We start from the raw sequence: 15,352 nt of genomic DNA on the forward strand, positions 1-15,352 counted from the left end.
CGATTTAAACTTATTTTATACGATTTTTTAAAAATTATCAATTAAATCAAAGGATCCAGTCGATACCATGGACAGCGTCAGACACAAATATCCCAAAACGTCGAGATAAATGTACGTTTCACTAGATACTGTTATTTAAACAAACTTATAGTCTGTATCTTTAGGTATTTCAATAAAAGTAAACAAAATCTACCCTCAAATGGCTCCTTAAGCCAACTGAGGGTAGATGAAAACATTACAAGATTAAAATAACGTAGGACGTAGGTTAAAGTCAGGTCGTTCAGTGACTGATCCAGGTAATTTTGTATTTGGATGGTTAACCAATAAATGTTACAAGTACCCGAATATTTATAAATTGTTTGTTTATTTTTATTTAAATACCTAAAGATACAGACTATAGTAGAAGTACTATAGTTTTCTTTACACATTTTAGAAGTAGTGTTAGCCAAAAATTTCCAAAAAATAGTTTGAATTAGAAGTTTACATGTTTATGTCAGTCTAATTCTCGTTTTTTTTTCGACTTTTGACGTTTTGTTTTAATCATCCGCATTTATTGTGTAACTCATTAATAGTGTACTAACTCATTATAAAGGTAAAGTATAGAATTTATTTGAATGCCGTTAATATTTGTTTTTATTTGTTTGTGTATATGATCATATTATATTAGATGTAGGTTTAGTTAAAAATAATGTGTTATTTATAGTATAGTGCATTAGATACAGTAGGCAATAAAACCATAAATAAATACACTACAATAAAAATATAAAGGCCCAGAGAAAGTTTACTAACTTTCATGTGATTCCAGATTTTTTTAGAAATCTAAATTCATTCGTATCACTTATCGTTTTAAGTCCCGAGTTCCTTTTAAATGGATGAAATCAAATCGAATTTACATAGCGTTCTCACATACTTTTTGTACCAATACTGTTACCTATGTTTACAAATAAATCATTTGACTTTGACTTTGAACTATTATAAAAATAAAAGGTTCCAAATTCAAAACTGCAAAAATGACTCTGGGTCTTGGGAGGTTAATTTATTTCTAATGGCAATTGTTATCTTTGTTTTGACCTTGTGATGGTAGTAGCAGCTAAAAAGTACAGTGGGTTCAATCCCCGCACGTTTGTCAACTGTCGAATATGAATAGTTGCCAGTTGAGTGCGACTGGGCGACAGTGAGTTGCGACTACCACTGTCGCCCAAACTACAACAAATCAGTCCGTTTTCGTGTAATACACGTAGATTAAGCGTGACGTATAAAACCTTGACAGGCGGGGATACTTGGGAACTATGGGAAGCGGTGGTTGGGAATATGACGTCCGACTTTCAATCCGGAGGTCGCGGGGTCAAATCCTGGCTCGTATCAATGAGTTTTTCGGAACTTGTGTACGAAATATCATTTGATATTTACCACTTGCTTTTCGGTGAAGGAAAACGTCGTGAGGAAACCTGCATACATCTGCGAAAAAATTCAAAGGTGTATGTGAAGTCCCCAATCCGCATTGGGCTAGCGTGGGGACTATAGCCCAAGCCCTCTCGCGCATGAGAGGAGGCCTGTGCCCAGCAGTGGGACGTATATAGGCTGAATTATTTATTATTGTTATTTTTATTATAAAAACTTGATCGTCTTCAGTATCTTAGATTAGAACTTTCACTTGACAAAGTCAGGCAGGTTGAAACGGCTGTAATTTCCAGGGTCGCCCGTCAACAAGCAGAAGCTAGCCAACCAGATGCAGCGCGGCAAGGAGGTGGTCGCCGAGACGTCGCTCACGAGAGTAAGTGGGGGAGGACCCACCGCTAGACTCTATAATTTTGACACGCTTCTGGCGTAAGCGCCGCCCGGCTCTGAGAGGCAAAAAGAAAAATTACTGGTCCGTTTACCTGAACATTTTTAAACATTGCCTATTTACAACATTTGTTTCGGTTCGAAACGTGCATAAAATTAATCATTTCTATAGTTTTAAAAAGGCATTTGATAAGACAAAAAGTTAAGAATAAGGGTGACAGAATGTATGCAAAATTAAACCCTATAACTTTTTAATGAAGTTCATATTCGTTGTGAGAATTCCCTCTGTCTTATAAAGGCTTAGCTTTTTATTTATAATACTTAGCCAACCTCTTTTAAATTTTGTCCCTTTTTAACAAACACAAATGTCAAAATGACGGACAGGGATAAACGGTTATCAACGGTTTATAGGACTTGACAGACGTTTATGAATAACGCCATTAAAATTTAAATTAAATGGCGGCCATTTTGTATTGCGGCTAACTTAAAAAGATTTTTTTAAATTCTATGTTTAAATTTGATATTGGATGTGGTTCTGTAAACGGACTTGATCGTGTTTTTTTTTCTTTTTGCTACAAGTGTGGTGGACACTGAAATAACTAAGTATTTGGATAGAAAATAATTGTAAACTTAGAGGCGAAAGATGGAATGCTGGCTTTTACCTAAGCTGGCTTATTTATGATGATATTAGAAGGTAAAATTTAGAGTGGTTTGTAAAGAGAATTGAACAGTATTGTCCGTGCAATAAAACGTAAAATTAAAAAGTAAATTAACGTAGTTATTTCCAACTAACAAAGCTTCGTATTAATCTTGCTTCCGCCATACTTGTTGTTAATTCAGTGCCTGGTAACGCTTCTCATAGACCAATCAACATGATAGGATCAGTGCCTTTGAAACGATGGATTCTACCATCCAATCGGAGCTGATCCTAATGTAACAAGAAAATGAAGTATTTCATACGTGAAATATTTTATTTTCTACTAGGTATATCGCCTGATGGGAACGCGGTTTTCTTCCCATTAACACTATTCTAAAGCATTTATGTGTAAAGTAGTATTCACAATTTACTAAAAAAGTGAATTCTACTTGCGGGTACGGTTTCTAACCAAAGAATGGTTCATGGGACTCCTTTTTACTATGTATAAAAAACACGAATATTTTTTTTATTGTAATGCATGTACCGATCGTTTTAGATATGTATAGATGACGATCATTCCTATTTGTTTTTCGAATTTAAGTTATTTTTATGTACTGGATGTCGCGTGCGTGCTTGACACTGCCTTGATTTTTTTGCACTTTTGCGGTACTTAAACGTTTTGGACGGTACTTAAGATTGTGTGGATGTAGGGCAGTGGGCAACAGAATATTTATATAGATGATAGATCATTTAATAAAGGTGGTCGGTCACTCATCGCGTGCTAAGGATATACTACAGCCTTGATTACGTTTAAACTAGTACATACCTACCATTCAGTAATACCTACTTAATCGATGTCATTTGGCATTAAATATTTTATTTATTGTAAATCCATATTTTCTGCTAAGATGTCTTTGTTTTTTGTAGTATATTTTTTGTGAAATCGCTTCGAATATTCGTAGGTAATTTTTTGTCATATTAAAGAAAATCGAGATTATGAAAAAGTCAATTAGGAATTGTCGCCAAGGCTGTATGCAGATAGGAGCGTGTAGGTGACCCCATGATACATGTTAGGCTTCAAGCTTATTAGAATTTTTATTAAATATATTCCAATTATTGTAATTATTATGTCGTGTTTGAGACATGATTCTCGCTGGCAGACGAGATTAATTTATTTTGCTTTATGTTAATAGTTTCTTGCACTTTCTTTCGATATTCATTATGAATATCTGCAGTTAGATTAGTAATACTTATTCACAATACAAATATTTATCAAGCAGCCATTTTGTTTAGCATTCGTGCATTTACAAAATGGCCGCCCAAACATATCGCAAAAAGTATGTTTGAAACATAACTTGCTATAGTTATTTATGTGCTTCTGTATACGAAAGTATTGGTTAATGTTGGGAAGTCCCAACTGCCAATGAAAGCGAGAAATTGAGAATTCAATAAATTACAATCCTTTTGCTATGAATGTTTACCAAATTGTAGATTTTTTAATATGATACGAGTAACTTTACTAGTTTTGGATTTAGTTATGCCCCTTTTAAATATGTGAATATTTACAAGCTATAAAGGAATTATATAAATGTGGCCATTGGTGTCGCCAGGTTTAGAATTTTTTAACTACTTAGGTCACAAGAGAATAGGATTAGGTCATGTCGATTATCAGGACCAATTTTTGTAGTGCAATATACTTAAGTCATACTACCATAACACTTAAGCGTTTATCGTGTGCGGTCTGTTCTTTTCTAACTTAATAGATCCTGTCGAGTGCAAAAGAGATAGGTGCGCGATAAATGCTATTGTGCTAGAAGGAGAAAGAGTCATCGTTATTATATCTAAGCGGACATTTTCTAAAATATCAAGTTGCAAAAGAAATGTTACTATAGTTTAGTTTAGCCCAGGACTGTCTCATTTCAAACATCGACGGAGATAAGTAGGTACTAGCACCTAAAAAACAGGGAAGAGTACAGTTTTTTCTTTGTTCTTACATATCTAAATAACTGACAGGTTGTGTGTTGCCAGACTATAGTAATTAACCAAATCTATGTCTTTCTTTTAATAGAAATACGCGATTAGGTCCATTTGGATACATTTTTTACCCAATAAAATATCTATTAGGTCTATTACCTGTTTTTTTAGGACATGTTCGCTCGGATGACCGTTGACATCATTTTCATAATGTTAGGTTTTAATTTATTGTCAGTTTCTCTGCACGTTTAAATTTATAATTAAGCTTTATCGCTGTGCACATTGTATTAATTTATATTTTAATTATTTTCCTAAGTAACTAACAAAGGGTACATGAGAGTAGAACTAACTAAGCCCCTATTTCTCTTACATGACAATTGTCATTTGACACTAGCAATTTCTTGTACACTTTAGAGCAAATAAAAAGTCCTTGCGATAATCATTGGGTACTTAATAAACCCAAATATTTAGTAGAGGTAACTTTTGAAAATATCCACTCCAAAACATCTAAAGTAATTTTATAGATGCAATGCACACAAACAGAAAATAAGTCTTTATGTATATTATGTTTGTAAGATTACTTTATATGTAAGCATACATGTCTGCGCAAATGTAAGCGCAGTTGATAAGCAGTTTATCTCTATACTTCGTTTTTTAGCATTAGAAAAAACTTTGCAGAACTAAGCTTGCGGTTCCAAATCGGGCACTTTTGCGGTAAAATTTAGAAGTAAATTATAAGTACAGATGTAGTGCATAATTGTTTTCCATCGTACTTTCTCGGAAACGTTCGTATTTGTCATGCTACTTCAGTCAACATCAGTACTTTTTACAGAAATAGCAAGACACGTTCGTACGTTTCTGTGAAAATACGATGGAAAATAATTATACACTACATCTGTATTATTGACCATGCTACATTAGATAATTTCATTATTATTATCGATAAAAACTGTACGCTTACTTCTGTGGCATTCTTTCTAATGCTAAAAAAACGAAGTATGATATCAGTCGTCGGTGTCAAGAGATTAGTCTTGTTGGTGAAATAGGCGGCAAGCTTAAGGTGGTCGGGCTCCGTTCAGTAAGGTTATTTAAAGTGGAGCATCTCTTTGCAGGTTCGTCTCTAACCTCATGGAAATTATGAACAAATTCTTTATTAATTAGTCATCATTTTAAATGTATTATATCCACAACTTTGAGTTTATACGAGATTGTTTTTTGATTTATTGTAGTTGGCGCCCTCTAAGTTCCTATTAAAGTAATTAGGAAATATAGCAAATGTTGCAGTTTTAGAGAATTTCATCCAACACTGGAATCTCCTACTTAAAATTAGTACTTACTTAATTTAGAGGGATTTTTTCCGCAATGTCCAAAGGTAATGGTTATGTTAGTGATGTACCGACCCACAGTTTATATTGTGATAGCAATAAATTATGTTTTTTCTTATTTTGTTTTGTTTAATTTTTTATTTTAGCACCTTGCATGTGACACCAGTGTTACTATGGCGGAGACAAAATCTATCCGATGGAGTAATCATACTAAAACCAAGAGATTGACTTACATAACGAGCGAGCGAGAGTTTCTGTAAAATTTACTTCATCGGATATGATTTTGACTTACCTATAGCGGTTGCATGGGATTGCCACATCAAAAATGCCAAAACCATGTCACTCATATATCATAAGTTTGGAGAACAAGGTCCAAAATATAAGTAATATATTAATCAAAGATTTTTTCTTGAAGGAACCTCTTATTTCGAGCCCGGGGCCAAGCAACGTAAGATCGTTATTAAATTTATAAAGCAAGATCAGACCACAGTAGATCGCATACACGGAAAGACCACGAATAGTATAAATGAGCTGATTTAAATTTTTTGTCGAATTTTTAATCGTTATACTCTGTATCTTTAGGTATTTAAATAAAAGTAAACAAAATCTACCCTCAAATGGCTCCTTAAGCCAGTTGAGGGTAGTTGAAAACATTACATGATCAGATAATGTAGTTTAATGTCAGATCGTTCAGTGACTGATCCATGCGGTTTTTTATTTGGTTGGTTAATCAATAAATGTTATAACTACCCGAAAATTTACAAATTGTTTGTTTACTTTTTTAATACCTAAAGATACAGACTATAGATTTGGATATCATTTGGCTGGTTTGAAGAGCTCCTCATTGTGGGCGGGATAAATATGAAATCACAACATTAACTATACACGAGGCGATATTGTGCGGCGCGAGCTGAAAGCGAGCGCGCAATAAGAGAGCCGATGTGTAATGACCAATGCACGGTTGCACGCGTGTTTCATTCGACGTTTTTCAACACACTTGGCGAGGAAAAAAAACGAAAATTTCATATTAAGTGAAATTTTAATTGCTAAAACAGTTAGTATGATAGATTTTAGATTTTTACTATCAACGTAGCACACCTGTATCAAAATATACCATTTCGTAACTCAGTGGAAGAATTTTCATACGGTGAAATTACGGTTACATTGTACAGAATAGATAACTCTTATCTATCGACCAAATTTTGTCGAAATCTGACGAAAAAAAATCGGCATAAAATGAAAATCGGACCAAATGGCACAAATGGGCAAAACTCAAATTGTGCACTTTATTACAATGTAATATGTATCGTTTTTGCAAGTAAAGTATGATTGCACTTATCTCAAATATGTTATAAAGTGCACGAATCAGCTAAAAATGTAGAATAATCGAAAAGTAAAGATATTTTTTTAAATCTTGAAGTGTAGCTTGCTTATAGTAAAGCTGCGAGTAAAGCGCTTGATGCTGATATAATATAGTACCATTTTTCTAGTGTAGCAACGGGAAATATAAATCTGGTACAATCCATTCATTTTATATTCATTTCATTTTGAAAGTCGTGGACATGGAATTTATATTCATTTCATTTTGAAAGTCGGGGCAAATCGTTGAGGTTAATGGTGTATTCCCATATGTCCCCGGCGGGAACAGATGGGAATGGGACCGCATCGGTTTCTTCCTGTGTTTTTTATTATATTAAGTCGATTTTGATAGTTGCTATATTGAACAGTTAATATCCAAATTCAAGTTGTTAAATCGGGCTCCTGGGGCCTATTGCATAATAAAATACAAGCTAATACATACATACAAAGTCACAAATAGTATTAGTTTGTATTTTATTATGCAATAGGCCCCTGATCTCATTTACTTTATATTGCCTTTACATCCCAACATATATTCTGTCAATCATAGCTGGTCGCGTATTTTGCTACTGCTCATCAGCAAACTGCCTACAGATCATTCACAAGTGGTAATCAAAATTAGATAAACCTACATTAACAGTTATTTAAACACATATTTAATTTGCCATGGGACGCTAGTCGCAATAAACACTAATTAATGTGTAAACGGGCCCCTATGTGAAGGCCAGCCACATACCCGTATGCCACACTTACCCGTATTGACCACTAAAAAAATTTGGCTGTTTCATACATTTTGGCTGGTCAATTTTCTATGGGAGGGATTTTTTTTGCCGCAATTTCGGGGTTGGTCCCATAGTAAAAGTTGCTCAATATAATCCCAATACCTGGCAACGGGAATGCACTTATTTTTTGGCCACCCTGTATAGTATGGCTGTGGCACTACTATACAGGGTGGCCAAAAGCACTATGGCTGTGAAGTATAATTAGTGAGTTTTGGTTCTCACCTGGCGCCGGGTTTTGAAGCCAGAACCAGTAAATATTAGTTTGGTGTGTCTAATTTTGAGTACAACTTATGGCGCTGAATCATAATGCCCGTATAACAACTCAACTGCTTATACTCGTAATGATGTATAGCTTCGTCACTCGATAGATAAGTATGGTTGGCATACTCCTAGCTGAATTTTGGTAAGTATAATAATTTACCTATGCCATGCAACAAAGGTCACACTTGAAAGTTTTACTTTCGTAAATATGTCACAGTAGGGAACTATAACTTAATGAGAAATGAATATTTCTACCTATTCTATACTAGGTATCTAATAGAGTCTGTACGGAAAGAGAATTAAGAGTCGCAGAATATATTGGTTCCCTTTTATTCCACGACTCTTCTCTTTCCACACAGACTCTAGCTTCGTAGTGAAATATATACATCTTTATAAACTCTACTGTACCTAAGTCAAGCTGACAAGTGCCATTCTGACCTAAACATGGCAGTATCGTCATGTAGTTGCAAAGATTAGTATAATAAGAAAATCTCGATATACCAGATTAAGAACGGTTAAGGACTAATAATAGTCTTTTTTTTATTTGGACTTACACATGTGTAAAACACGGATAAAACATAATTTACATAAGTAACTAATTGATGCTTGTAGCCCATTTATAAGGGGGTAAGATTTTGTTCCAAGTTTGCATTAAATTGCTTGCTATTAATACCTACTTTTTGATAATGGCTTTTTTAAGGACCGATATATAAAATATAAAATCCTTAATTTCAAAGATAACTGCTATATCGAGATCTTTTTTCTGTAGGCATTTATGCAGACGAATGAAAGTCTTCAATTATGTACATTTTAAACCTATTCAGCATGATTACAACAGCGAGTGTTTATAGGCATAACCCGAAATCGGCGGGGCCGCTGGCGCGTGTCCCGGCGCTACGGCACCTACGGCAGTCTAGACGAGGAGCCGCGTGCGCACACCAGCGGGTCCATCAACCCGCTCACCAATGAGATGTAGATACATTACACCCAATGAGGTGTAGATATATTACACCCAATGAGGAGTAGATATATTACACCCAATGAGGTGTAGATACTCTACACCCAATGATGTGTAGATACATTACACCCAACGATGTGTAGATACTCTATACCCAATGATGTGTAGATACTCTACACCCGCTCATTGAAGACTATTCTACACACGCTCACCAATGAGACCTAGATAATCTACACCTACAGTCTAAACCCGCTCTGTAATAAGATGTAGATCTACAGATGTAGATAACTTAACGATGTTTGTGAGAGGTAACTCTGCACCTGCTTGGTTAACTGATCCGGTGTAACCCATATCAGATGTAAAAGTTCAAGATTCTACCTACAGAGGATAGGTGGAGCGTGGAGCTGGAAACGTAACTGCACTATACAAGACAAACGTACTAACGAGATGTATTATGTCAGGCGGTTCTACCTTAATTACGATCTAGGTACCTAAATCTGAACTTAAATTGGCCGTGTAGCCAACGCCAGCTACGGAGCGTTGACGACAGGCACGTGGGTTACGCGGCTATTCTTTTTAACTTAACGCTAGAGAGCAAAGCCACGTCACGTCAAAATCTTTATTTTATGGGTTTAAATTACCGTAAGATAAACAATTGGTTACTGATAGAGTTAGACCAAGAAAAGTCTGCAGAGATTTTGATAGACCACGCAGTTCAAGTGTTATTTTAAACGTCAAACTTCTATGAAATTATGACGTATAATTAACACTTGCACTGCGTGAGCTATCAAAACCGCTGCAGACTGTTCTTGGTCGAACTCTAGCAAGACTGCATCTTGCAGATTAATATTTATTGCTAAGAGGGACATAATATCAGAATTCGCAGTTGGCCTAACGCATCGCTTTTGGCGAGGATGTGCAGAGTTGCTAATGTACGATGTAAGTAATTAGTTAATTAAAATTCGTAGTAAAGTGACACAAAATGATTAGATTTTATTGAAATATACTGGCCACAATGGCAAAGGTTTTAATTGTTTGACAATTTAATTGGTTCCATTGTGTAACGAAAATTGGTCAAACGTTATAAATATGCAGGTATGTAGATATATGTATTTCGTTACACAGTGGAAAAAATGGTTAGTAAAAAAATGTTTCATAATGACATGACACATGAAAATTCATTCAAAATTAGATCGAATTTTATTGAGTGACGATTTTTATATATGTACCTAACTAGGTAAGTAACTAAGAAAAAACCTAAATAGGTAATTCATTCCCGGATTTCTATATATTTTTAGGATGCTTAGTTACTTAGATGCTTAGTTTCACATACCTATTTCTAAATTTAGAAAATTGTAATACGCCATTATGTCACTTTACTCCCAAGTATATTATGTTTATGTACTTAGACAAAGTTGTAAGTATTTTAATGGAAACAAGAAAATTCTAAAGACCAATTGTTATACCCAGTATGACGGAATACTTTATTATTTAGTATTTATACGTCTTTGTAATATCCTTGTAAATTTGACAACCTATAAAATGGGCTAATGTATCATAATGTAGATTTAATGATAGTACATATTGACTTATTAAATGATATTATCCCTATGATATTATTAATAGTATTCTATAATGTTTAATTTTTATGTACGTATTATATTTGAATCTTTTTTTTTTGTGGATATTAGTGATTCTCCCATAATAGCTAATTCAAAATCACGTAGTTTTTTTTAATGGTTTGATTTGGGCTCGACTGGTAAACTAGTGTTGTGTATACTAGTCTTAATTAAAGTTATTGTTAGGCGATTATTTAGCTTTTATCAACACGTAAACACGTATGTACGAGTACAATAGGTTTGTCTTCTCGATCATTTTTTTTTTCATTTGAATGCCCTTTATATATTCTGAGCCTCCTAAATACCTAGTATTCTGACATTAGGTTTCGTGGCATTCCAGATAAGTCCCGGGTACGTGACGCTAATTTTATGAACCATTCTGATAAAGCTAAGCAGATTTCTACAGGTTAATAAGGTAATTAGCTGCCATACGCGTTGCGTCCCTGACAAAGTTTACCTTTTTTGGAATGCCCTCATTAGAAGAACTGATTCACAAAATGTTTGAAGGTAGCTAATTTGTAAATATCAGTGTTGTACCTAGTGACAAGTGCCGTATTTAAAGGCACAGACGTATCTTTTGTACAGTGACCATTATACACTGAATAAGATTACTCATAGTCATCTGTACACGACTTTGCCTTAATAATGCGTGTTCAGATGTTTTTGAGCACTATTATAGTATAGATATTTATGATGGCGATTGTATACTCGATAGCAAAACAGTTATCCGTGTAGATTTCTTATGATTTCTCAGGCTCTGTGTGATGATGAGGCAGTGATATGCTGAAAAGAAAACTACATTAGAGCATTCTGTGAGATTTTCATTGATGGCACGTCAATGAAAATTGTCTCCCGTTCTTATGATAGGTTTGATAAGTTGAGAAGATTAGGGGACGTATTCAGAAACTGATATTGATATCAAATTTAGTTTTGTGTATCAAATTGGTATTCAATTTTATATTTTCTGAATTACGTCAAATTGATGTACAGTCAAAGAACCCATTTCATACCTTGTCACAGTGATAATCAATATGAAATTGGCTAGAAACCTCATACTATTGTCTATGTGACATAGTACAAAATGGGTAGGAAATTAATTTCTTTGACTGTACCTACATAAATAGACTGCTACGTATTACATGTACCAAATATCTAGTTCTATTTTGACAATGCATGAATGCAATGCGTACAAAAGCGGTTTGCATTATTTAATCTTAACAGTTGGCAAATAAGGCATAGATGTATAAGGACGTAAATTATTATTTTTAATTTATGATTTATACTTTCAATTTTTTTAGTATTTTGAATTATAAAGTATACAGTTTACCTAATTTAAGGCTTTATCTACAGACTTTTGGTTCTAATTTGTAACGAAAAATATTCTTACAATACGGAGTAACTTGCGTTACACAATGGAAATTTTGTAATTGAATGGCCTAGCAAAAAAGTATTTTCTTTTAAATAATAAATCTCAAAATTATCGTAATTTGCGTTGTACTCTATGTCCGTGCCTTGATATGTCAATTTAAATAAATGTAGCTAGGGATCTTTGTATATCGAAAATTCGTGGCGGCTGTGTATCTTTATAAATGGGGAAAAGATAAAACAGGGGTAAAAATACGAGTATTATTAAAAAAGTTAATAGCTACAATAGTTATTTGTTTTACAAGGGGGCAAAGTTGTTGTTTAACCGCTCATGCTAATATTGATACCCGAGAAAGCGAAAGATTCCAAAATTGAACCACGAGCGTAGCGAGTGGTTCGAAAAATGGAATCATGAGCGTCGCGAGGGTTTCAAAGCACGAGGGTTAAACAAAATTTACCCCCGAGTGAAACACAAAATTTTTCACCACACCAACCCGACGCAAATATTAAATGTGAAATATCAAACAAAATCAAACCAAATCAAATCCAAGTGAATTTTATTAAATATTTATCATCCAAAATCATCATTTAAAAGTCAATTCTACCAGCAAACATAAGAAAACAACTCAAAATTTGCATTTGATTACTTTGCCTCACATGTGAATAAAATGCAACTTTGCTATTAGTTTTTGAAGTGCAAAGTAAGCCTTTCCGAGCTGGTGTGGTGAAAATATATATCTATTAGAGCTATGAAAGGTAGTATATAATATATAGTCGTTTGTCTTTGCTATATAGAAACATTATTATTATCATTTATCATTTGACGAAGCGAAAGTCTGTTTAAAACACCCCATGAGATTGAGAGTATTTTTGTTGTTTTTAATTGTTTCACAGAATTAATTTATAGACTCGAAACATTTTGTCGTTGAACTGTATAGGTATTTTCCGTAGAAAAAAAATCCTATAAAAACAGAACAGTCTACTTGTAATAGAGTCCTTAATCGGTATATTTTTATGGAGAATATTCGGCGAAAAACAGTTTTTCTCATAGCGAAACCGGTTACCTTCCCTATTTTAGAAATAGTTGGATTGCTTGGATTCCCGTTAATTCTGTGGCTTGACTGGTATCTATAGATAGGCATATTTTTTTTCTCAGCGGCCTCAATTACATACACTTACACAGTACGGGCTGTAAAGAAATCGCCAGTTCGAATGTGTATAATTTTTTGTTATATTACGGAAAATATAGGTAGGTACTCCCTGTGAAAAAGTTTACCAGTCTACAAAACCAAATACCTAGGCAACTATTACAGTGAGTTTGGATACTAACATCCAAATCTAGTATCTTAGAACTGACAAATTGATAGATGTATGTATAGTGTAGGAAAAAAAACACCTAAAATCTGTACTTACGTAAGGCCTTACTTCGTCTCAAATTTAATTGATTCCTTAAGTACCTTTATGTAACGAAAGTAAGCCATCCAATTGCTCCAATGCATGGCTATTTATTAACCTCATTTAAGTGGTGACATTCCTACGAGAATAGGGGCCAATGACGATGATGATGGCTATTTAAAAGGGCCAATCATTTTTGACGAAGTAATGTTTTAAGTAACTAGATTTTTTTATCCAAAAATGTATAGTTTAAGTATTATTTTAACCAAAATGTAGTTGTTAACTTCTCAGAACTATTGAACAGAACATCTACAGATCTATTTTTCGATGTCTATTTCATGTAAATAACTATTTCCAAACTGAATTGATCAATTATTTTGGGAAAATTTGACATGAAAGTTTAAATATGGCCACTGCATACACAGTCTGTTATCCGCATCCGTGTAACTGAATAAAGCTAAACAGACAACGGTGTGGTTTCGTTGAGTCGTTTTCTCTGGCGTAGGATTCGGCAGGTTTCGCGCCCCGGAACCGCCGAAACACAACACCACGCGGTAAGAAATCTTTACATATAATAATTTATTAATATTATGGTAGGTATCCAACAGCTGCCATTGCACGCACACCACGAACGAGCTAGAAGTATGGCCAAGGAATTGGATGTGCCACTTCGTAGCTATTTACTCGTATAGTGACAATAATTTGAGATCCGTAGAGGCTTTCATATTGATTGTCGCTGTGAAAAGGTACAAACTGGCGTAGAGATCAAATTCCTTGACTATACGTAGTTATTAAATTGCACAACGGGACTTAATCCCGTATTTAAGTTTTAAGATTTACCTCCGACGTCTCGAGGACGGCGTTGTCCCCGTGGTTTCGGTGAAGACTGGCTAAAGTTGACATCAACATCCGCAACGTCGGAGGTAAATCTTAAAACTTAAATACGCGATTAAGTCCCGTTGTGCAATTTAATAATATACGTAGTTGTACGACCGATGAATGACTATTTTCGTAGAATATTATCACCCTACGGCGACATTATTATGGTCGTACTGGTGGTCATAGTTAGCGCTCATATCCAAATTTTCCCATGTGACGTAGAAAACTTGTAACACGTGTATTGTTAACCGGCTTAATTCTTAACCTCGTACCTCACCTCACGTTGTGTTGGATTGTGAACTGTATTTGGTGCTCAGCAAGGTAGCTTTTAGAATGAGATTGGTGAGTTGCGAGATTTAGAAAGAAAAGTCTATGTAAATAGATTAAGGCACCAAGTGTATAATAACAAATATAACGCAAATTGTAACTTTTTGTATTACTGTACTTTGGCTAACAGACAGTTTCCGAATTGTGTAAATACATAATGATAATGCATTGCGTTGTTTATAAATTTTATGTAATAGCGTTTATAAATAAATGGCAAACTAAATCTTTGTTTGTAATTATTTCCCATTTTAGCTAAGTAACTAAGTTTTAGGTAAGTCTGTTGTCGGTGCCGTAAAATAAGGTTTTATTTTAAGACACTGCCATTGCTGGGGTACTGACTGACAACAGGGTATAAATTTCCCTACGCCTAAGACCAAAGATATAAGTACAATATAAATTGATTAAAAAATATATAGGTAGGTACTTAACAAATGTCAGAAACTTTAATTCAATTGATGCCATTGTGTTACGCAAGAGTAAATGTATTCGTTACGCAATGGCATCAATTTGTCTGAGACAGTTTTCTTAGATTGATGTTAACACGTTTATTAAAGTCACCATGGTTGATTACACTTAATAATAAGTAGTTAAGTACCTAGCTCTAGAGATTTGGCGTAGATAAATGAGCAAAATAGAGGTTTTAGATAATTTTTATTTTATAATTTAAAACATCAATTAATATTTTG

At 34.2% G+C, this 15,352-nt stretch overlaps 1 protein-coding gene across 1 annotated transcript in view; it reads left to right on the forward strand.

The window, feature by feature from the left end:
- Positions 1-2,730, forward strand: part of LOC134797788 (NPC intracellular cholesterol transporter 1) — an 81,232-nt gene extending 78,502 nt beyond the window's left edge. The window contains exon 23 of the mRNA XM_063770157.1: positions 1,695-2,730. Coding sequence (XP_063626227.1) covers positions 1,695-1,831 — 137 coding nt within the window. The 3' untranslated portion in view covers positions 1,832-2,730. The remainder of the gene's footprint in view (positions 1-1,694) is intronic.
- The last annotated feature ends 12,622 nt before the right edge of the window (positions 2,731-15,352 follow it).

Source organism: Cydia splendana, chromosome 15, assembly GCF_910591565.1.
Source record: "Cydia splendana chromosome 15, ilCydSple1.2, whole genome shotgun sequence".
NCBI classification, from domain to species: Eukaryota; Metazoa; Arthropoda; class Insecta; order Lepidoptera; family Tortricidae; genus Cydia; species Cydia splendana.